This window comes from Pogonomyrmex barbatus, unplaced genomic scaffold (genome assembly GCF_055798465.1).
Source record: "Pogonomyrmex barbatus isolate J1 unplaced genomic scaffold, ASM5579846v1 scaffold6, whole genome shotgun sequence".
In the NCBI taxonomy this organism is placed as follows: Eukaryota; Metazoa; Arthropoda; class Insecta; order Hymenoptera; family Formicidae; genus Pogonomyrmex; species Pogonomyrmex barbatus.
The window spans coordinates 1151398-1175452 of record NW_028297160.1 but is presented as its reverse complement, the minus strand read 5'-3'; the positions used below and the strand labels follow the sequence as shown (position 1 = coordinate 1175452).

Sequence of the window (24055 nt, the reverse complement as noted above, 5' to 3'; positions counted from 1 at the left end):
TTAGGATTCACAAGAAATAATATTCATCGACTATATGGAAAAGGGTAAAACTATTACAGATGAATATTATTCATCGTTATTGGACCGTTTGAAAACCGAGCTGCAAGAAAAACGTCCACGACTGAACCACAAGAAAGTCCTTTTCTATCACGACAATGCACTAGCTCACTCTTCCTTGTGGCAAAATTGATGGAGTTACGGTTCCAACTCGTTCTGCATCCCTCCTATTGTTCAGATTTGGCTCTCTCTATTACCACAGTATATATAGTATATATAGTATATATAGTAGCGCGATTCTCCATCGGTGTCTTTGATATTTGCTTATGTTAAAATGAACTGCGTGAGCGAGGTATGTAACCAATCAGGGCACGGATATTCCGCCTCACTTCTTCTTTTTATTATAACTTTATTTCTCTTTCTAACTTGTACATACACAACGTACGTTTAAAATAGAAATGTAAATAGGTGCATGAAATTTTTTTCTTGGTATTTATTTCACTATATATTCTTCTATAATGAAATATACATACAGAAATAAAGTTAAATTTTAAAATATAAAAAATAAAATTAAATATTAAAATATAAAAATTAAATATTATAATATTAAATATTAAAATATAAAAAAAAATTTTAGATAAATTTTACCAATTTGTATTGCTATATTATATTATGTATTGTTGTATTACACAAATAAAATTATACATTTAGGTTTTCCTAAAAATAAAAATTAATTAACGAAGTTAATAACGATTGTTAATAACAATTAGCAATTTACATCTGAAACAAAGAAAGTTACAAATTATTTAAAAAAATATACATATAAATTTATTATATATATAAAACTAATTTATTATATGATGTATATGCAAATATGCAAATTAAAAAAGTAAAAAAAAAATACATTAGATAAAACAATATGTTAAAAGTATTGTGAATATATAAATAGTATATTAATTTTTAATAAATTTTTAATAAATTTTATAAAAAATATCGTGTATCTTTATTAATGTTAACTCTATAAAATATATAAAACAAGTATTATACTATACAAATAATGAATGAATAAAATAATAATAAAGTAAATAATGAATAGAAATAAAAAGTTCATAAATCATAGACTTACACAAAACAATATAGATTTAGAAAATGAAGAAATAAATATTGACAAATATTATTACAATTAATAAGATAAATTTCAGCGGACAAATATTAATATAATTAAAAGTACAATAAATAATATAATAAATATAATTAAAATATAGACAAATATTAATATAATTAAAAGTATGTTATATTAAAAGATACAATAATACAATAAACATGAAATTTAAATGCAGATACAATGTTAAACAAATTAAGATGCCTTAACTTTTAATATTTATAAATTAATGTTTTATTTATTTCTTCCATACAACTCATCAATCATCCCAGATAGCCAAATATGATATAGCATATTCAGCGAACTAATGCATTGCATGTGTTGCTATATAACCATATATTTGCCATATATTTGCTGACATCGAAATAAAACACGTAACGAATATAACAATATACCTGCTTATGGATACAATCAGTTGACGAAATTTTAAGAACAAACGGTCAGCAATAGTAGTATGTTATATTATTAGCAATATATTAACAATGTCACCAACAAATGATTAATCGTTTCATCTTGAGTTTCATGATGAAAACATGACGGCAACAAAACATATATAATGATTTCCATCTGTTGTCATATATATGTTTTCAAACATGAAGATTTTTAATTGTAGTTTAATGCTAATAAAATGTTGATAATATGAAATGTCACACGTTTACGGCAATTTTTCAACAAAAAGACATATAGTTTTCGAGATTTATATACAAGTAAATATTCATTTCTAATTACATTTACAAATATACATATATTATCCTAAGCAACTGATGTATGTACATTGCAACTTTATACTAATCATATTACACATAATATAGTAAAATAAAATAAAAAATAAAATAGAAATATGAATAAAAATTAACAACATTCCCTGATTAATTAATACAATTTTGATTAAATGGTAATATAGTTATATTAGAAGCGTTTTTGAAACAGATTGTTGTCTTGAAATCTGTTTAAAAATTTCTTCTGATATAATTTTATTGCTATTTTGTTAAAAAATGATATTTCTGAACATACGTTGTTGTTTCAAAAATAATAAGTTTATATATTCTCTATTACCTCTTGAACATTGTCGGTGTTGTTTCGAAATATTTACAATGCACAATTCTAGTAAAAATTATGGACAGAATCGGACAGAAATGGATATGATTTCTATCGGCTAAACTGTAAATTGTTGATTTTATCTATATACAGACAGCTAACAGAAACTGATAGAAATCTTGTCTGTTTCTGTCCGTCATTTTTACCAGGGAAACTGGCACAGAATATTTAGTAGGCATATTATCAATATATGCAGCATTCGTTATTTGGCATATGTTGCCGTCATGTTGTTATTAATATGCTGTTGAATATGGGTAGCATACCGATAATGACGAGTTGCTTTCAAGTTGTCGTGCCAATTTGCTATCAACATATTGGTAATTGCGGATGACAAATTGATAACACGAGTTGTCGTTAAGTTGTGAATAGTAGATTGATGCATATTGTCATCGATGCTGACATATCTTATCGTAGTGCACTGTAAGAAGAGGGACGCAGATCTGAAGGCCGATACCCTGCCTAAAGGAAGTAATCCGTATCGTTGGTGAGCCGAGCGTCTCTTTCTTTGTAAAGTCGATACCTCCGTTGTCGCGCGAACAGCGGGTGAATTGGGCGAGAGTGCGGGAGTGCCGGTAGCGAATTTGTGCGAGTGATAGTATAGCGAATCTAGTGTCGGTACCTGCGACGATTGTGTCGATCGCCCGTCACCAAAGGAAACTCGAACAATATTTCGTCCCTCTCCCCCTAGCGATCACGTTAAGTCATCTATATTAATGTTATTTTTGCCGTAATCAATTTTTCGTAATCAATGTACGCGTCATTTTTGCGTGCCGTTTAGACGGCTCTTAATCGTTGTATCGCGTTGTGAAATGACGTCGCATTTATTTGTCGAGTTGTGACAGCGATTGCGAATCGTTTTAAAGCCATATCAGACTAGCCCGGCTGCTGTTGCCGGTTAACGATTTTACTATTGCCAATCATATTGACTATAACCAGGACCTGCTACATTGTGATTGACTGAAATAGAATCATCAACTGGCAATCGTAGTCGCGCAACCGCTAGTCTGACTTTTAGGATAGTGTGTCGTAGTGTTATCGCTAACGTTATTTCGCTTTAGTACGGTGCTTTAGTGGGTGTTCGTTATTCTTTTATGTGTCGCGCTATCCTGCTTCGCGAGCTTAATTCTCAGCACCTCCTTGTTTGTTGCTATTAATCGGGCCGCGGATTGTCGTGCGCCTATTACCGTTTCAATTGCGCTATTTAATTAATTGCATGCTTATTGTTTTATATTTTGCTGCCAGTCTCGTTCCGAATTCCGAAAGCTCGTCGTGGCGAATTTCGCATGAGAAGTCGGCATCAAGTTGCTGGTCATATCTGTATACGTCGTGCGCCCTTCGAGTCAGTTGTTTACTGCGTGATCGGCAAGATCGCGTCCATAAACTATTTCAGAGTCGCGTTGGAAGGTCCGCGAATAAACTCATTGTTAATTATTTACCACCATTGTTAATTATTCATTGGCCTTTCTATCTCTCTCCTTCGAATAGCGCCCTGAACCATCTGCCGAACCATCCCCCTCTCCTTATTCATATCTGAGCAGCTGTGCAATCTATCGCCACGTACCGCGCTCGGCCCGCGCGCAATTATTAGGTGTACAAAAAAGTTCTGAGCTTTTTTTTGTAAAATTCAATCTTTATTCGAAAACAAAAAAAAAATATTAATCAGCGAAATATTTCCCGTTTGCATCAACGACCTTTTGCCATCTTTCGGGTAGCTTGCGAATTCCTTGACGATAGAAGCTCACCGACTTCGAAGCGATAAAGTCATCAATGCATTTTCGTATCTCTTCAAATCTCACGAAATGTGTATCAGCCAATTGATGCTGCAGCGACCGGAATAGGTAGTAATCAGAAGGCGCCATGTCTAGGCTATACGCCGCGTGCAAGAGAAGTTCCCAGCCTAACGCAAAGATATGATCCTGAGTCGCTTTCGCAACATGTGGTCGAGCATTGTCATGAAACAAGATCACTTTACGTCCTTGACCAGTAAATGGCCTCTTTTCTTCTAATGCATCGATCAAATTGGTCAATTGTTGTTGGTAGCGGTCTGCCGTGATAGTTTCACCTGGTTATAACAACTCGTAATACAACACACCTTTCCAATCCCACTAGATACAGAACAAAATTTTCTTGGCGTGGATATTGGGCTTTGGCGTCGATGTCGAAGGTTAATCAGGGTCAACCCATAATTTTCTATGTTTAGGGTTATCATAAAGAATCCATTTTTCATCGCCTGTAATGATTTTGTGCAGAAAATCTTTTTTCCGGAACTTTGAAAGCAAAATGAGTGCAATGTCACACCGACGATTTTTGTTGTCTTCGGACAATTCATGCAGAACTCATCTGGCTTCCTTCTGAACCTTTCCCATCATATGTAAACGTACGGAAATGGTTTGCTGCGTAACGCCAAGCTATTCTGCAAGCTCCTTTTCAGTTTGCGCAGAGTTTATATCCAGCAGTGCTTGCAATTCGTCCGTTTCAATCTTTTGAGGGCGTCCAACACCCGGTTCATCTTCAAGACTGAAATCTCCTTGGCGAAATTTTTGATACCATCTTTTACATGTAGTATGACTTACAGCGTTCTCTCCATAAGCAGCACAAATCATTACAGTGGCTTCAGCAGCATTTTTCTTCAGATGAAACGCGAAGTGAATGGAAAATCGAATATGCTCTTTTGTTATTGCCATCGTGAACATTACTGATTTTTGAGATTATGTACATCAAACGCCAAACCGTATTTTAGAAGACTAAATGTCAACGCTTTAAAACCGCAAAAGGGCGGGAAGATATATAAAATTTAAATTGTTATTTCGGTTGTATGAAATCTAAAGCTCAGAACTTTTTTGTACACTTAATAAAATCTCGAACTTTCGTAGCACTTTTCGCGTGCCGCGACGCCCAACCGTATTGTAAACGAGTGGTTGACGAGTCATATCGAGTTGCTGGGCCGGTCAATTTTGACGGACCAGGAGGCGCGGACGCGCGGCGAATTTGGATCGCGCATAAGATCGGCGACCGATGAACTCAGGGCAGCGGCCACAAATTTTGGCAAAGTTTGTCATTATTAAATAAAAATATAAAATATAAAAAATAATAATAATAATAATAAAAATAATAATAAAAATATAAAATTATCATTCTATGGAACTTAATGCGACAGACATAATGCTGTCTCACCTTGTCCCACCTTGTTTGTTTAAATTAGTTATTGCAACGATTTTTGGCTATATGACAGCAAATTTGAAACATTTTGCTATCTGGGATTAGTTCGTGTTCAATTAGTCGATTTATCTCGATACGAATCAAGGAAAGAGCAGTAAAGAAAGAAATTTAACAATTAAAGTTAAAATTTTAAATTTTAAATTTTAAATTTTTTTATAACACCTATAAGATGTATATTCCTACACTTTCTATTGAATGTTAAACTGCTTATATAGGCACTTCATGCTAACAAACGGAGAAATTATAGAGGAGAAGTAAGATGGAATATTCGTGCCCTGATTGGTTACATACCTCGCTCGCGCATGTGCAGTTCATTTTTACGCTGAAATCGGGAGAGTTGCGCTATTGTATATACTATATGTGCCATTATTTATTTCTCAATGCGAAGAAATGGTTAGCGGGAAGGAGATTTCATTTAAACGAAGAGATGATTGCGGAAACGAATGCCTACACAGTTAGACCAATCATATTATTCGGAAGAGATCAAACTGGAGCAACGTTGGACAAAGTGTATAAGCCTAAAAGGAGACTACGTTGAAAAATAAAAAAAGATTATCCCGAAAAATTAAGTAGTTTTCATTTTTGCACGGACTTTTCAAACCATCCTCGTATTTTAGTAACCAAAGTAAGAAATGATTTCAACGAAATATTTCCTAAACATTTCTGAAATAATTCTATGTTACATTTCAATATTAACTTTCGACTTATCTTTCCGAAAGGTTTTTGAAAGATTTTCGAAAGATTTTTGTTGTGCTGTATGGGTATGATCTAAATATTATGTAAATAATTATTTTAAAAATATATCAAAAATATTTTCAAAATATATTTATCAAATATATTTTAAATATTTTGAAATAATCGTATTTCTTTTTGATTGTCATATGCAATTATGCAGTAATTAAAATAATAGAACGTTCAGTTCATACACCATATTATTTATTTTTATTTTCAGATAATGCTATGAAATCAGACAGTTTTTTTTATTGAATCGTTAGGATAAAAACAATATTTATTTTGTTAACTTTTATCATATTTTAAGTAATACAGTACGTGAAGTCGTCAAAGATTAAATACCACGCCACGCCGACCTCAGAAACGCGCACCGGTTCTGACCGCTACATACATACGTGCTCATTCGTTACCTTTAATCTGATCCACTGTAAAAACTAAACGCGATTTTTCTAAAAAAAGTTGTTTCTTTTAGTATAAAGAATCACATAGTGTACTCCAAATGTGGAAATTATTTTGGAACACCCTGTATATACATCAAAATGTCTCATACCATTTTATGATATTCGCAATAATTTTCGAGTTATTAAATATTAAAATCGTACAAATAAAAGCGCGCGAGGAGAAAACGCTCGCCCGCCTGATCATAGGACGGATAGGAAACGTGAGCGGCGGCTGCTATTCTTTCCTTTGCCGCGCGAGCTCTACCAATGCCGAGCGCCGAGTGGCCATGTCGACATGGTGTAAGAAGAAATGTGAATCATTGCCCATAATGGCGGAGATCTGAGATTTTGACCAATCAGAGCTTGAAGTTTTATGCAGCGCGCTGTTTACAAATATCAAAAATGAAATAAGATTGTCTCGTGCAATTTGGATAAAAATATGTTGTACTTAATATTATAAAGACAAAGTATAATTATATATAAATTGTTGACAGTACGATTTACGCTTTAGAATTCTTACTTATATATTGATTAAATTTAATTTTTATTATATGGCAAAATTTTAATGTTAAGATGTGAGTTTCTGTTGAGGGATTTTTTTAACACGTTCTCATATTTAGAAGCATTCTGTCATTATTTCTTTTGTTCATACGACACTTAATTACATATATTGAAGAAGACTCTGTTGGAAACGTTTTATATTGTTCGTTTTTTTAAATAAAGACATTGTTTATAAAGAATTAATGAAAACATATTCTGTTAACAAATTATTATTGCTTTTGATCTTCAATTTTATTGTTTTATATAATGTATGTAAAGTATTATATAATGTACATTTATATTACAAATGTGTGTTAAAATAAGAGATAATTAATAGGAAATATGATTTTGGGTTTAACAAAAATGTATCATTACATCCTAGCTATTTGTGACATATAAAATATAAAAAGAAAAAGATTATATTTATAAGCATTCGGAATATAAACTTATTATTATAGTTGAACTTTATATCCCCTTCCTTTCATTGACACCCTTCGAGCCACTATTTTCGTAGTTCATGTTCTTTGAGAAAGTAACAGAAAATACAAAACATAATTATAAGTTCCCTGTTACTATGACCGATCCGGCTCTTGCAATTTTGACGCAACAAACTGACATTTTTAGCATTAATATCATACTATCATTTAAAATGAAACTCAATAAGCAGGCATATTGAATTTCGCATAAAAACTCAAAGCGTAAATGGTTGACTGTCCCCCACTACCTTTGACTTACTGCGCATCTATCGGAATGGTTCATCTTTCTTCTTACACCATGGACATGGTTACTCGGCGCTCGGCGTTTTACATATATATATATATATATATATATATATATATATATAATATATATATACTACACACAATTACACAGCAATTACACATATACATACGATGTATGTATATGTGTAATTGTTGTAATTGTTGTAATTATGTGTAATATATATATTATACGCGCGCGCGAGGTGTGTGTGTGTGTGTGTGTGTGTGTGTATGTGTGTGTGTGTGTGTGTGTGTGTGTGTATTACACATATTCACGTGTACAATATTATAAGATTCTCTAGCATATATATATACACATACATATATATGTATATACATATGTATATATACACGTATGGGCACGCGTGCGCGCCCATACTGCGTACTGCGTGAATGTATGTGTAATTGTGTGTAGTTTCAATTATTAGTTTTATAATTAAGAATTTAATTTTTTTATAAATATAATATTCTACTTACAGAAGCCACTAATAACTGCTTATATGATGCAATCTCATTAGCTTGATTTATTTTTATCATTAATGTTATCGAAGCCACAAGTAATAATAAAGATGCGATAGATTGATAAATAAATTCCTGAAAATTTAAAGAAAAATCTTCTGATTAACATAACTTTAGAAATAAATCCTACTAATAAATATAATTTTTCTTAATATTTGACGTTTCGAATGTTATTTAAACAAATTTTAATATTTAAAACAATTATTTTATAAATCAAATAAAATAGATAAACCAGATAAATAGATTAAATAAATTGTATGTAAAGTGTATGTAAATTTTTAAAATTACTTACATAAAGTGTTTTAGGTACAATAGATGCAGCAGAAGGAGACATCAGATAACTGATAACAAGAATAAAAGTACCAATAAAGAAAGTACATGTTACAATAAGATAAAAGTTTAGTGCAGTTTGATACAATGCGTTTGATACATTGATGCTGTTAAACTCGTGACCAATTATTCCTATGCAAATTGTGCCTACTACCTGTTAAAAAATAAAAAATTGAATAATTAAAGATAAAAAATATTAGATAATTATAGTATTAAAAAAAATTATAATAAATGCAAATGTGTGAATGACTGAAATAATAATATACATACTAATTGTAAGATTTTAAAAATTCCATTCCAACTTTTCAAGTAGTCAAGATTGATGACAATATCTAACATGGTGATCTTGTTCTAATATCAGTTCTGAAATCAAAAGTTTTTTTCGTTGTGTGCAATTTATCGAAATTTAAAAATAATATTTAATATGAATAGAAACATTGCATGCGATTATATTGATAATTAGCAAAAATGTTTATATAATTAATTATATTATTTTATATAATAAATTTTTATATTAAATTAAGAGAGCATTTTCTTTTTACGATTAATTTCTAATTATATTATTTTCAAAAGTTTTTTATGAGATAACTATAAATATTGTATTAGAAATTTTTAATCATAAGATTAGAGAAAGTTTACCTAAATTTAATAACATTTATTTTATATATAATATATGTAATACATAATACATAATACACATACAAATATATAACAAATATATAACATGATAATTCAAAAATTATAATTTTTTATTGTGAAAAAAGTCTCTTTCACCTGGTTAAAAACGTAAAGAATTGATAACTTTATGATATGATAAAATTGTATCGCAATCTAAAAAGATAAGAGTTATATAGAATCAAATACTTTACACATTGATTCTATTAATTGCTATGACTTAATGCAAGTGTTATTAATAAATTTTACATAAAATGTGTATATATAAAATATATATATAAAAGTATATATATATATATATATATATATATATATAATTTTGATATGTACAAAATAGCAAGTGTAATAAACTAATCTTCTTAATGTTTAATAAATATATATTCTTTAATAATTGTAAAGAAAATAATCTACTATATGAACTATATAATTTATGTATGTACATTATATGTATATTTTTAATTGAAAAAATTCAATTATGTAATCAGAAATTTATTTTTCTATATTATATAGAATTGTATTCATTCTTCTATATTATGTAGAAATTATGCAATTTTCTCAAATTTACATATTCTTTAAAAATAAATTTTGCACATTTATTATGTGAAAATGTAACAAGGCAGATAATGATTCATCATATAATTACCAAGAGAGAGAGGAAGAACGAGAGAGGGGGAGGGAGAGAGAGAGAGAGAGAGAGAGAGAGAGAGAGAGAGAGAGAGAGATGTAAAATTCATGATATGAAAATTTAGAATTGTAGGAACTAGTGAAAGCACTCTTGACGAAAGCGAACAAGCGTGTTTTATTCATATAATTGCAAATTATTTTTGAATATCCAAAACACGCATGATCATAAAGTACAAAAATTTATCAAAATAATTTTAATTAGAACTGCATCATATCAATTATTATGCTTGATAAATCTTCATTTAACGTTAACTTACCTTTGCATTCAAAAATTCTATAATATAAAACTAATATTTTATCGGTATTTTATTACACTAATAAATTCTCGCCCATATTTTTTTAAATTATGTTTTTTTAATTTATTATTTTAAATGAAACTATTTATCTTTCTATTACTTTTAAAGTCTTACTTTACTTTTAAAGTCTTATTATTACTTTTAAAGTCTTAAAAAATTGAAAAAGATATTAAGTTAATTTAATGTTATATAATCTTACTGTTATGTAAAATGTATTAATTATATAAATTAATATAATTAATATAATTAATATTAATTGTATTAATTTATATAACGTTAACGTATTAATTCTTCGTATTATATATTTAAAAATTAAAATAATAAAATTAAGAATAAAGCATAAATGACTGAGAAAGAATAAAAGAATTTTGTAAAGTTTCTTGAAAACATAAGAAAATTCAATTAAGTTTTTTCATCATGATATATTTACAGAATGTTACTATAATTATTAATATATATATATATATATATATATATATATATATAAAATTATATATATAAAATTATTTATTACATCATAAGTGACTTTAAGGAAATGAAAAAATTGCTTACACATTAATCCAAACAGTTAATTAAAATGCTCATCACTGTCATGGATAACAAAATTTGCTGCACATCGTGTACGAAAACTACACTAACCTGAAGACTATACGTTGATATACATCGGCTCTTAATAAGTAACTGAAACGATACGGTTTGCGAGTACATCACTGATAATCATTCAGATGAGATTGATATAATATCTGTTGATAACATGCTAGTAACTCGGTTATTTCCCTTTTTCATTAAAAAAAAAATATCAAAAGAAGAAATTTCTTATCAATATATGACATTGATAAAATTGGTTTGATACCAATTAACATAATTATATGACACCATCGTATTAATTTCATCTTTACCAATATACAGGGTAAATCATCTAACATTACAATTTAAAATATCTTCGTTACTTTTAATGATACGAGAAAATGTTTAAAGAAAAATTTATTTGTTTCGAAAAGGCAAATATTATTAAAAGTATTATTATATTATTAAAATATTATTAAAAATTTTTTTTAAGATTATGATCTTCAAGATCATCAAAGCAATTTTTTAAACGGGATAACATATCTTTTTTATTATTGTTGCTTACAATAGAAGAACAGACGAGAAAAAAAGAAAATTGGATGTTTTGGATCAATTTTAAGCTATCTTCAACAAGTTAACAAATTTTAGAGATAATCTTACAATATCGCGACTCTGGGAACTGATTATGAAACAAGAAAAAAATTACAAAAGTGAATTAGAATCTTTACGATTTTACAAAGCCAAAATCTAAAAAATTTTCTTACTTTTATAATTTTCACCTCATTTCAAGCTACGCAATCGATTTCTTAAATTTTAAAAATGAATATATATCGATCAATCGTTTGGAAACCGAGTAATATGTAGTCTAAAAAGAGTCAAATAAGGTATAGAACGGAAAATCAAGCTGATACAAATAAATATGTTGGATATATCGTGATAAATATAAAAAAGGTATAAAAAAGAAAAATCAATGAAATTATCAGTTAAAAAACAGTCAAAAATCAAAATATTTAATATATAAAGTCTGAGACACAATGAAAAGATACAGGAAACAGGAACAGAGAATAGCAACAGGCAACAGATTTCGACCAATCAGAAATATCTTCGATATTCTTCAGCTTCTGATTGATTGAAATCTGTTGCTTGTTCTTATTTTCTGTACCTTTTCATTGTGTTTCAGGCTTAACGAGCAATCGGAAATTTTTTTCCTGATCACTAAGTTACTCTATGATTTTTTAATTCAATAAGTAAAATTAATAGTGTTTTCCCTTGGGACGCACTAAGAGCGTGAATAGTGTAGTGTTGCACCCGTTGCTACACTGCACTCAAGTGATATATGTATACACACTTCATGCTGTCATGTTTATTTCAGACCACGAATTTGCGGCAGTTTTAAGTTGCATAGAATCTATATTCGATAAAATAAAATAAATAAATAAATAAATTTAATAATAAATTTAATTAAATTAATTAATTTAATTAAGTAATTTATTTATTTATTTATTTTATTTTATTTTAATTGTTTAAATTTAATAATAAATTTTTCATCGTCTTCTCCTTCACTTGATGAAAATAATATATCAATACATTTCATTATTGTGCTAAAAATCTTTCTCCCAGTTGACTTTTATGTTTATAATTTAAATTAAATGTTACACTCGCTTCACACCGTCTACTTGAGACAGCAAAATCACACTGAGTTTGTTTTTTATTCCTGAACTTCCTGAATTAGTGCAAGAAGTATACACTAAAGCATTTTCTATTTCCGAAATGACGTCAACGATACTGTTCATTATTCTAGGGCATCGATTACGTATTTTTCCGTGACATAGTTCACTTAGATTTTCATCGGTGGCCATTTCATGGGTTTCATCGTTTGTCATTTTCACTGCGACCACGTAGCAAAAGAAATTATTAGTGACATAATTAGAAGTAGTGAAGACTTATTTACATCAAAATATTCCAAAAACTACATTGAAGGCAACTTCACAACTGTAAATGTTAACCTTTAATATTTAGCAAAATAAAGAGGTACGAATTTAGGAATAGATATTCCTATCCGTGCAAAGAAGATAAATACATCAACGGCAATAAGGAAGACAATTACTAATAATTGTAAGTTGTAACAATTTATTAATTTATTTGAAATATATAAACTTTCATTTAAAAAATTTCTTTATTTCAGTGTCTGTATTTCAAACAGGAGCATAAGAAGTAAGCTAGTTTTGAGAGCTAAGCTCGCATGAAGACATCCAAAGTGATGAGCTGTAATTCATCGAAGAGTATAAGTCGTTAAATGTCTGCATCTAACGAAGGAGTCTACACATCAAATTTTGCAGGAAAAAAACGTTTTTTAATCATAGAAACTATAAATCACAATTCAGGTAATGAAGCTGATAAACAAAATATAAATGACGGAAATATAAATGACGGTAACTATTTTAAATGTGATATTAGATAAGTTTTCTGAAAATATTATAGTTGACTAAATGATGTTTATTTGTGGCAAGTTTAATAAATAATAAAAATATAATTATAATATTTTGTTTCCTTTCTGATTCACTCTATTTTTTAAGTATTATATTTTCTCAGTTAACATCTTGGCAGTAATGTATTATATATACTAGCAATTTATCTTTGTAAAAAATTTGAATATTTATCTACAATGGAATACATAGTCATTAAAAATTAAAATCTTCTATTGCCAGATTTAAAACCCAAAAAACTGCGGCTATTTTACCAATTAATATGCCGTATAAGTTAAGAAACACTAGATTTTCACCGTTTAATTATTATGTCAGCTGATGAAAAGTTTCACGCTAAATATCTTATGCTTTCACCGGAATTAAAATTACGTGATCACAAAATGATGAAATCTACATGAGATTCGTTACTTCTCACTGACTTAGTTTACATCCAGCCATTCAATCTCGATTCATTTCGGAAGTTATAGATATTTCTTAAATGTAAACGGTTAAGATATTTCTTAAATGTAAACGGATTAATTTCGATCCACTTTAAATTCTCTTTTCTCAGCGGAGTAGAGCGAACTAGGATTGGAATAAGTATAATGTAAACACTTCGAATCGAAACATAGCGAGTGTTGCCAACATATAATACGTGACCCAACCAGCAGCATCGAGTCTGTTAATCATTTGTAATCGACTATTGGCCATTAGGTTATAGAGATGTCGACAATAATAAGAATAAGAAGACTAATAATAAGAAGACTAATAATAAGCAATAAAATGAAAGTATATAAAAGTATATAAAAGTAATAATTTTGATGAAAGTATATAAAAGTATATAAAAGTAATAATTTTGAAGTAAATATATTTTAATCAATTTTTAATTATAGATGGATCGACGAAGAGATGTGTGGTTACACCATGAAATTATGGTTCTTCTAACAATGTTAAAAGAAAAACAAATTGAGGATTTAATGGACAATAAAAAATTTAGAACGACTGATATTTTTAAATCATTAGAGAATGATATGAATAAATAAGGAGTAATGCGGGATGCAAAACAAATTCAAATAAAATATAAAAATTACATAAGTTACATAAGTAAAAAGTTACATAAGTAACATAAGTTTTAATAAACCATTTTAATTAAGTTATTCAGAATTGAAATATTAATTATTAATATAGTTTATATACTAAATCTTACTTTTATCTCATTTTTAGAAAACTATAACAATAATGCTCGTCGAGCACTATCGCAAAGTGCTGACACAAAGATAAAGTGTCCTTATCCCCGATAGCAAAACCTACAGAAACAGATTTTGAGCAGAGCCTATCAATATTTGATGGCAAAAAAGCAACAAATTGCACACAGAGTCTGTAATCTGACGCTGGGAGCAAATTGCCCTAAAAAATGTGACAAAGCTTGCCGACATGCCAGTAGATTGCTAGCAAAAACCGAGCAGAACCTGTTACCAACGTTTGATAGCAAAAAGGCAACAAATTGCACATAGAGTCTGTAATATTTGACAATGTGAGCAAACTCTCCTCAAAAATATGATAAAGCTTGCTGACATGCTATGCCAACAGATTGCTAGCAAAAACCGAGCAAAGCCTGCCGACATGCTATGCCAGCAGATTGGTAGCAAAAATCGAGCAGAGCCTGTCATTACGCCTGTCATTATTTAAACACAATAATTGGGAAACTACCACTAGATGGCGTCCGTTTCTCGCATGCAAAATTTATCAAACTTTCTATACAAGCGAAATCATAATCAAAATTTAAACATGCATTTAATATTTACGTATTTTTATGTATAATACAAGACGTAATTATGTTTGATGCAAGATGTAATCGTCCAATAAGGAAGTTAGGGCAAACTCTGTTCAATTTTTGTCGCCTCTGCTGGCATAGCATGTCCACAGACTTTGCTCGGTTTCTGTCGCCAATCTGTTTGCATAGTATGTCAACAGGTTCTGTTCGGTTTCTGCTGCCAATCTTCTGGCATAGCATGTCAGCAAATTTGTCGACAAATCCCAAGCCTAATGCGGACACAGATTTGCAGTCAATATTTGATCGAATTTGTTGCCAATTTGCTAGCAAATTGCTAATATTTTGTTTGCTGGGATATAAAGCATTATTTACATACAAAGATAAAGTACTTTTTGTGTTACATGATTTATGAAGTTTCATAATCAGTTGGCATTAAAAGAGTATTTTGTTAAAATAAAACTATCTGTATTTTTAATTAGATTTTATTTTATTACATTTAAAAAATAAGTCTTGTAATATTATTAATGATTAAAAATAAATATTTTTAAAGTAAAATGTGTATTTTTTTTATAATAAAACTTGCTACTTCTTAAACTCTAATCATACAATTCTGCAATGCAATCACGCAACGCATTGCCAATTTGGCTTGCATTAAAATCGTTCTATATTCTACATGATAAGTTTTCCGGTTGAGAAAAAGTATTTTCAATTTCTTTCACATATTCTTGCCAAGCATTTAAAAATGGATCTTTTTTAGTTTCTAAGATATTGTAGATATTGTTGTAATGTACAACAAGCAGGCGACGATGTCAGGAACAAATTTGTAGTAATTCATTATGTTTTAGAAGTGTACGCCATCGAGATTTTAAACGTCCAAAAGCTATTTCCATATTCTTCCTCTATTAAAATGCATATTAAATAATTCTTCTTGTGGCATTAACTGAGTATTTCTGTATGCTTTTATTAGCCACGGTAAAAGTGAATAAGCATCATCGCCCATTATGAAAAAAAACGGTACTTCCACGTTTCCAACTTGTTTGAAATTCTACAAAGTTTACAAAAAGATGAAGACATTAATTGATAGATTATTTAAAATTAATATTTTTTGTTTTGTAATAATATTTTTAATTTAATAATTAATTTAAAATATAAATATGTTTTAATAAATACTTTTGGTATCAAATTTTCTGCCTCGGTAGTCGAAGGAATAAGATGCCTGCCCGGTAAGCAGGAGATTCAGGTTCGATTCCTGGCTGAGGTGGTATTTTTTCGCAAAAGAATTATGAATTTTCACGACTGGTTCGTGGTCGGGCCCCGCCGTGACGCATACCCTCCCTTCTTATTCGCGAGCTCGAGCCATGCTTGATGCAATCTCTCCTGTCGTGCTCCAGGAGGATTATTTGTATATTTGCCAATGGCGTTGGAGGATGTCGCCGCTGCAGTCCAACTTGCATCCATCGAGAGAATAGGACCATCATCTCTCTGGAGTATCGGTCGTGGGGATTCGAGAGAATACATGTATATATTGTCACACTCGTGGCGGGTTTACTCGCGTCAAAAAAGGAAGAACAGTTTGGGAAAAGAACACAAACTTTATTACGCACAAAGCACAGGAGCATTAACAAGAACTTTCACAATTAATTATTATTCGCAATTTTAATCCGCGTTACGGCTCAAATTCGCGCGCCGCGCCGGCGACTCTCGCTACAACACAACTTAACAATCGCTTAGCGACCGCTTGACAACCGCGTCGGCAAAGGACGATTTTCACGTTGGAAATCGGATAGCGTCGAGCGGAACATCGCTCGGTCGTAACATTATCCCCCTCCTCCTCGAAATTGTCGTCCCGACAATTCCAGGGAACTCCTCCGCAGAAAAGTCAGCTTCTTCTTCCATGGTGAAGCTCTCAGGGAATCTGTCGGCTTCCTGCTCTACCCCGAGCTGTTGCTGCGGGTTACCGAGCGCCGAACCAGTCCCAAACTTTATCATTCCCGGAAGTTCCGTGCCGCTGCGAGGTTATTTTCCCTCTTCTTTCTTTCTCCGTGATGTTTCCTTGTGCTTGTGTCTTACGCATTTCACACTTGAATCTTCAGACAAGGGGGGAGAAGCTTCCATGGACCCTTTTGTCCTTACAGACACCCCAACTCCCCGGCATTTACCCTAAGTCCCTCGGAAAAACTACGGTTCAAAAAAAAACTGAGGGCGAGATGGACTTCTTAAAAAAAAAGGATTTCCTTAGCCAGATGTCCGGGCAGTAAGCAGAAAATCTTCCTTTTAAGCGATATTAACAAACTTCAAACAAGAAATAAAAAACACAAACAATATTTGTCTAAAAAAAAAGTTCTTTTAAAAAAAATAATTATTTCCCCCCTCAAAAAAAAACGAAATATCCCCTTCTATCTCCTTCTACAAGCTCAGTTTCGATTCTTTTCCTTACAATTCTTTTTCCTTTCTTCAAACGGAGCTAATCTATCTAAATGTACCACTTTATTTTTGTGTCTCTTCGTTTTTCGAATGCAATAAACTACATCGTTCATTTTTCTTATCACCTCAAAAGGTCCTTCCCAACTACTTTGCAACTTGGAAGCCCTACCTCGCATTCTTTGAGGATTATAAAACCAAACTTTCTGGCCAGGCACAAAATTTAGTCGCCTATCCTTCCGATTGTAATATATTTTGGTCCTTTGCGACCTTGAATTCATACGTTGACATTATGGATATAAATCATTCTCTCCCTATCCCTAATCTAAATGAATACCCTCCTTCTTGAAGAACATTATCAGTTTCAGGAGGACAACTACGAAGAAGATCTAACGGCAATCTTAATTCTCTACCCAAATTTAACTCCGCAGGAAACCTGTGACTTCATGCTTAGAAGATCTGTAAGCTAATAATCCTAAAGGGACCCAACGATCCCAATCTCTCTGATTCTCTGAAACAAATTTAGATAAATAATTTAACAAAGTCTGATGTTGTCGTTCTATCTGACCATTGGATTGTGGATGAAGAGGAGTAGTGCGAGTTTTCTTTATTCCTAAAATTCGGCATAATTCTTGAAACATTCGCGATTCGAAATTCCTTCTCTGATCTGTATGTATTTCCGATAGCACTCCATGCCTAGATACTATCTGATTCATAAAGATTTCTGCCACCGTGCTAACTTTGACGTTTCTCAGTGGAAAAACTTCCACCCATTTTGAGAAACAATCAGTAATTACTAATAAATATTTGTTCCCGGAAGATGAAAACGGTAAGGGACCTAACACATCCATCTGCACCTTTTCAAAGGGAGAACCCACATTATAAATCTGAAAAACAGATTTTCCCTTTTCAGCAGGACCTTTTTTAGCTACAAACTTTACAGGTCCTGATCCAATGTTCTACATCCTGTTTACAAGTCGCTCAAAAGAAACGCTTCCGAATCTTTTCAAAAGAGTTATTTACCCTAAAATGTCCCCCTGTAGGAGAATCATGAGCCTCCTTCAAAACTGTTGCATCATTTTGAGGGACAACAATTTGAAGAATAACAGTTTTCAAATCAGGAGACTCCCATCTCCTACAAAGAACTCTATCCCTAATAACCAAAGAATTCCATTGTGACCAATAAATTTTCAAAGAAGCATTTCCGGAAACAATCTCATGTCGAAGAGGGGGCGTCTGCCTCTTTACTCCGAATAATTCTTTACTCCGAAGAATTTCAACAATCGAAGAATCCTCTAACTGCGCTGTACGCCAATCCTTCGATTCTTCTCTCTCCAAAACTATCCTTCCCAAACATTCCCCTTTGTTTTCCTCCTCTTTTCTTTTCACTCTGGCGCAATAATTGCAATTACTTTCCGCACAGGGTCGCCTTGACAATCCATCAGCATTCCCATGCGATTTCCCTGCTCGATGAGAAATTATATTGCTGTAGACGTTCCAACCAGCAAGCCAACTGACCTTCCAGTTCTCTAAAAGACATCAACCAACAGAGAGAAACATGGTCAGTTTTTATTAAGAATTCTCGTCCATATAAATAGTGATGAAAACTTTTCAAGGAATCAACTATCGCTAACAATTCCCTACGAGTTACACAATACTTTCTTTCAGTCTTACTTAACATCCTATTAAAATAAGCAATTATTCTCTCCTTTTCTTCCTGAATCTGGGACAAAACAGCACCAATGCCATGATTTGAGACATCGGTATTCAAAATGAATTGTCCCGTCCCGATTGGAAAAGATAAGACAGGGGAAGAAATCAAACATCGTTTAAGCTTTTCAAAAGCCTCCTGACAATGTTTATCCCAAACAAACCTATACCGTTTCTCCGTCAAGGAAAATAGGGGTTTCGCAATTTGTGAAAATCCTTTAATCCTTAAATTTCTTATTAGGAGCAAAAAACCCCAAAAAACTACGGATTTGTTTCTTATTACGCGGAATATTCCTGTACGGAAGCTATCTTTTCAGAATCAGTAGAGATTCCCTCCTCCGACTTTATGTCCTAAATATTTAATTTTCCTTCCAAACAGGGAACATTTCTTTGGATTTATCTTCAAATTCGCTGTTCTGACACGAAGAAAAACTTCCCGTAAATTAACCAACATTTCTTCAAAAGTTTTATTGAATATCACAACATCATCTAAATAAACCAAACAGATTTTATTTAATATCTGATAAAGAACTCTTTCCATTAATCTTCCGAAAGTTGCCGGAGCATTACATAATCCAAATGGCATCACAGTAAATTGCCACAAACCGTTACCTATTGATAATGTCGTTTTTTCTTTATCTCCTGGGCGAAGCCTCACCTGCCAATACCCACTTTTTAAATTCAACGTGGAAAACCAAGAATTTCCCGACAAACGATCAAGAAGAGCATCAATTCTTGACAATGGGTAACAATCCTTTTCAGTGATTGCAATGAGCTTCCTGTAATCCACACAGAACCTCAATGTCCCATCCTTCTTCTTCACCATAACTGCAGGTGAAACCCAAGGACTATGGGATTCTTCAATCACCCCTTGCTGTTTCATCTCTTTAAAAATTTGCTCTACTTCATCTCGCATTTGTAAGGGAATACGTCTAGGAGTCTGCTTAATAGGACTTGATTTCTCTACAGAAATTGAATGTTCAATTACCGAGCAATTTCCCGCTACAATATTTTCCGAAAAGACATCCTGAAACTCCTCAAGAAATTCAGAAAAACTTTCCTTTTGCAAATCATTTAAACTTACCGAATTCTTATCGAAGAAATCTAATAAAAATTCAGGAATCTCCCTTTCAGGGAGACTAATTCGAGAACAAGATAGATTCTCCTCTTTTTTAGAATCGTCATTATTAAAGAGCGAATTGAAGATCCTATTCTGCCCGACTTTAACAACAAAATCTGCTCCCAAGATGCATGCATCCTCAATTTCCGCCACATACATCGGAAATTCTAAGGAAAACTTCCCTAACTCGACTTTAACATTAGTTTTAAAATCAATGGGAACTTCTTGCCCAGTTGGATATCTCAATTTCCTATTTCCTATCCAAAACTGTTGCCTATCCAGCTTAACCAACCTCCTATTAAGAATCTGAGCTCGTATCAATTTTGAAAACACAATTTTGATCATCTATCCTTCCTTGGAAACAAAAATTTCCTGATTTCCCACCTAAATTCCCGAAAGAAAAATTTCTTTTCTTTGCGGTATCACATTTCCGCGCCGAGCCTTGCGTTACACCGCTACAAAGCTCGGCGAGCCCGTTTCTCTTCTTTGAATTTACTACTGAAGGGTACTCTGATCAGAAGTGTCCCTTAGCTTCACATTGCCAGCATTCATTGGCTCCTCTTCCAAGACCGGAAGTTTCCTTTTGTCTATTGCTGAAATTATTAAATTTCCCACGATTTTGTTTATAATCACGTGTAAAAGTTCTTTCTTTATTCAAAAAGTTTCGTTCATGTCCGACCTCAAAACCAATTTTCCCTTTTCGGTTTCCCTCCTGAAATTTGGGAAAACTATTTTCCTTAATAACCTTTACCGCTATGGCTCTTTCTACAGCGACCATTGATGTATGTCCTTCCATTTGAAGGATCTGCTTAATAAAACCGTCCGCCAACGCAACAATAAATTGCGAGCACGCAATTTTATTCTGTATGCCAGATGAGCACTCCGAATAAGCCAAACGAGACAAACGTTCCAAATCCGAGCCAAGCGCGGCCAAATCTTCCCCAAATTTCTGCTTCCGATTTATAAATTGCATATAATAATTTTGTGCCGAAAGTTTTTTCCCAAAACGTAATAATTCTAATCTAGAAACTAATTTGCTATATTGCGAATTTTCCAACTCCGTTCCCCCCTCCAAAACCGAACGCACCTTCCCTCTTGAACAGGAAGCCAACCCAACCACTTTCTCCGAATTTCCTCATCTATTGGCCCGAGCAATCAATTCGAATTGAGATAAAAATTCCTGCAAAGGAACACTTCCATCATATACGTCGGGCTTTAACTTTAAACCGAGACCGAGACTTAAAATTGGATTTGACTGGTCTGGTAAGGATAGTTCTTGCTCCTCGGTCTGCCGCACCGATCCTCTCTGCTCCTCCGCCTCGCGTTGCCGCTCCGTTCGCTCCTCTCTCAGAAGACGAAACTCCTCAATGGTCATTTGGAGAACCATCTCCAAGCTCGGAGTCGTTTCCGGTTCCTCCGCTCATACTCGCAAGCTCTCTTTCTGGCTGAGACAACCTGTCTCCTCGATGCTCCTTCCTGTCCCACCTTCGTCACTGTTTCCTTTCCCTTCGATTCCGCTTGATACTCCGTCATGTTCTTTTTTATTCCGATCCCGGACGAGCCCCCAAAAATGTCACACTCGCGGCGGGTTCACTCGCGTCAAGAAAGGAAGAACAGTTTGGAAAAAGAACACAAACTTATTACGCACAAAGCACAGGAGCATTAACAAGAACTTTCACAATTAATTATTATTCGTAATTTTAATCCGCGTTACGGCTCAAATTCGCGCGCCGCGCCGCCGACTCTCTCAACAACAACTTAACAATCGCTTAGCGACTGCTTGACAACCGCGTTGGCAAAGAACGATCTTCACGTTGGAAATCAGATAGCGTCGAGCGGAACATCGCTCGGTCGTAACAATATGTATATTATAATATACGTATATGTGTATCATTGATTTGTTGACGTGTTATTCTAAACATGTTATTTGCGATAAATATCATCACATGCTTATGTAGTCGAAGGGATAAGATGCTTGCCCGGTAAGCAGGAGATCCAGGTGTTCGATTCCTGGCTGAGGTATAGGTGGTATTTTTTCGAAAAGAATTACGAGTTTTCACGATTGGTTCGTGGTCGGGCTCCGCCGTGACGCACACCCTCTCTTCTTATTTTTATATAACATGGATTCTTTTAAAACAGCTGCATCATATGAACATCCTGGCTTGACAGTTTATTAAATCTGAAAATTAGATCATTGAAAATTAAATATTAACTCATAAATTTTCTGATTTCTTTGTATTTTGGAATATTAATTTTTTACCTCAAAGTTGATTCCACTACATCTTGGAGTACAATAGATAGCCATCCTTTTCGATTTATGTAATCTCTGTAACTGTCAAATGAAGGTAATATAGGTATATGTGTACCATCAAGTGCTCCAATGATTTGTGGAATATTAGTTAAATCTTTGTAAAAAGATGATATTACTTTACATTCTATTTCAATATTCTAGTTTTCAATGTTCTAGTTTCTAGTTTCATTCTAGTTCAATACCATTTCGATTGCAACTGTGAATTGATTTGTTGGTTCGAATAAATTCCAATCTGGGAGATGAAATGAAACTTCTCGCCTATACAGCATACAACAGTTATTGGAATAGTGAGTATCCTGGGTTTTTTAAAATAAGCATTCCTAAAACTTGTCATGATAATCTAAATATTAGGTATACAAAAAAATTCTGAGCTTTAGATTTCATACAACCGAAATAACAATTTAAATTTTATATATCTTCCTGCCCTTTTGCGGTTTTAAAGCGTTGACATTTGGTCTTCTAAAATGCCATACGGCATTTGACGTTTGACGCACATAACCTCAAAAATCAGTAGTGTTCACAATGGCAATAACAAAAGAGCATATTCGATTTTCCATCCACTTTTCATCTGAAGAAAAATGCTGCTGAAGCCACTGTAATGATTTGTGCTGCTTATGGAGAGAACGCTGTAAGTCATACTACATGTAAAAGATGGTATCACAAATTTCGCCAAGGAGATTTCAGTCTTGAAGATGAGCCTGCTGGACGCCCTCAAAAAATTGAAACGGACGAATTGCAAGCACTGCTGGATATAAATTCTGCGCAAACTGAAAAGGAGCTTGCAGAACAGCTTGGCGTTACGCAGCAAACCATTTCCGTATGTTTACATACGATGGGAAAGGTTCAGAAGGAAGCCAGATGGGTTCCGCATGAATTGTCCGAAGACAACAAAAATCATCGGTGTGACACTGCACTCACTTTGCTTTCAAAGTTCCGAAAAAAAGATTTTCTGCACAAAATCATTACAGGCGATGAAAAGTGGATTCTTTATGATAACCCTAAACGTAGAAAATCGTGGGTTGATCTGGTCAACTTTCGACATCGACGCCAAAGCCCAATATCCATGCCAAGAAGTTTTGCTCTGTATCTGATGGGATTGAAAAGGTGTGTTGTATTATGAGTTGTTACAACCGAGTGAAATCACGGCAGACTGCTACCAACAACAATTGACCAATTTGAGCGATGCATTAGAAGAAAAGAGGCCATTTACTGGCCAAGGATGTCGTAAAGTGAT

At 32.6% G+C, this 24055-nt stretch overlaps 2 protein-coding genes across 3 annotated transcripts in view; both read right to left on the bottom strand.

Moving 5' to 3' along the window:
• LOC105433525 (uncharacterized) overlaps positions 1-11166 on the bottom strand; it is a 35100-nt gene extending 23934 nt beyond the window's left edge. The window contains exons 1-4 of one of the 2 annotated variants that reach the window (XM_089082349.1): positions 11093-11166; positions 9069-9161; positions 8761-8952; positions 8427-8543 (exon numbers count right to left, since the gene is read on the bottom strand). In XM_089082349.1, the coding sequence (XP_088938475.1) occupies positions 8427-8543; positions 8761-8952; positions 9069-9137 (378 nt within the window). In that variant the 5' untranslated portion in view covers positions 9138-9161; positions 11093-11166. Of the gene's footprint in view, positions 1-8426; positions 8544-8760; positions 8953-9068; positions 9162-11005 lie in introns of both variants that reach the window. The other variant, XM_089082350.1, reaches the window with a different exon arrangement.
• Positions 11167-15604: 4438 nt separating this feature from the next.
• On the bottom strand, positions 15605-23155 carry LOC148935070 (uncharacterized). Its single transcript, XM_089082525.1, is given in 10 exon segments — positions 15605-16098; positions 16100-16148; positions 16151-16304; positions 17743-17950; positions 18018-18069; positions 18117-18567; positions 18704-19209; positions 20003-20805; positions 22771-22958; positions 23093-23155. Coding segments are annotated over 10 exon segments (2553 nt in total). The 3' UTR covers positions 15605-16019.
• Between the last annotated feature and the right edge of the window lie 900 nt (positions 23156-24055).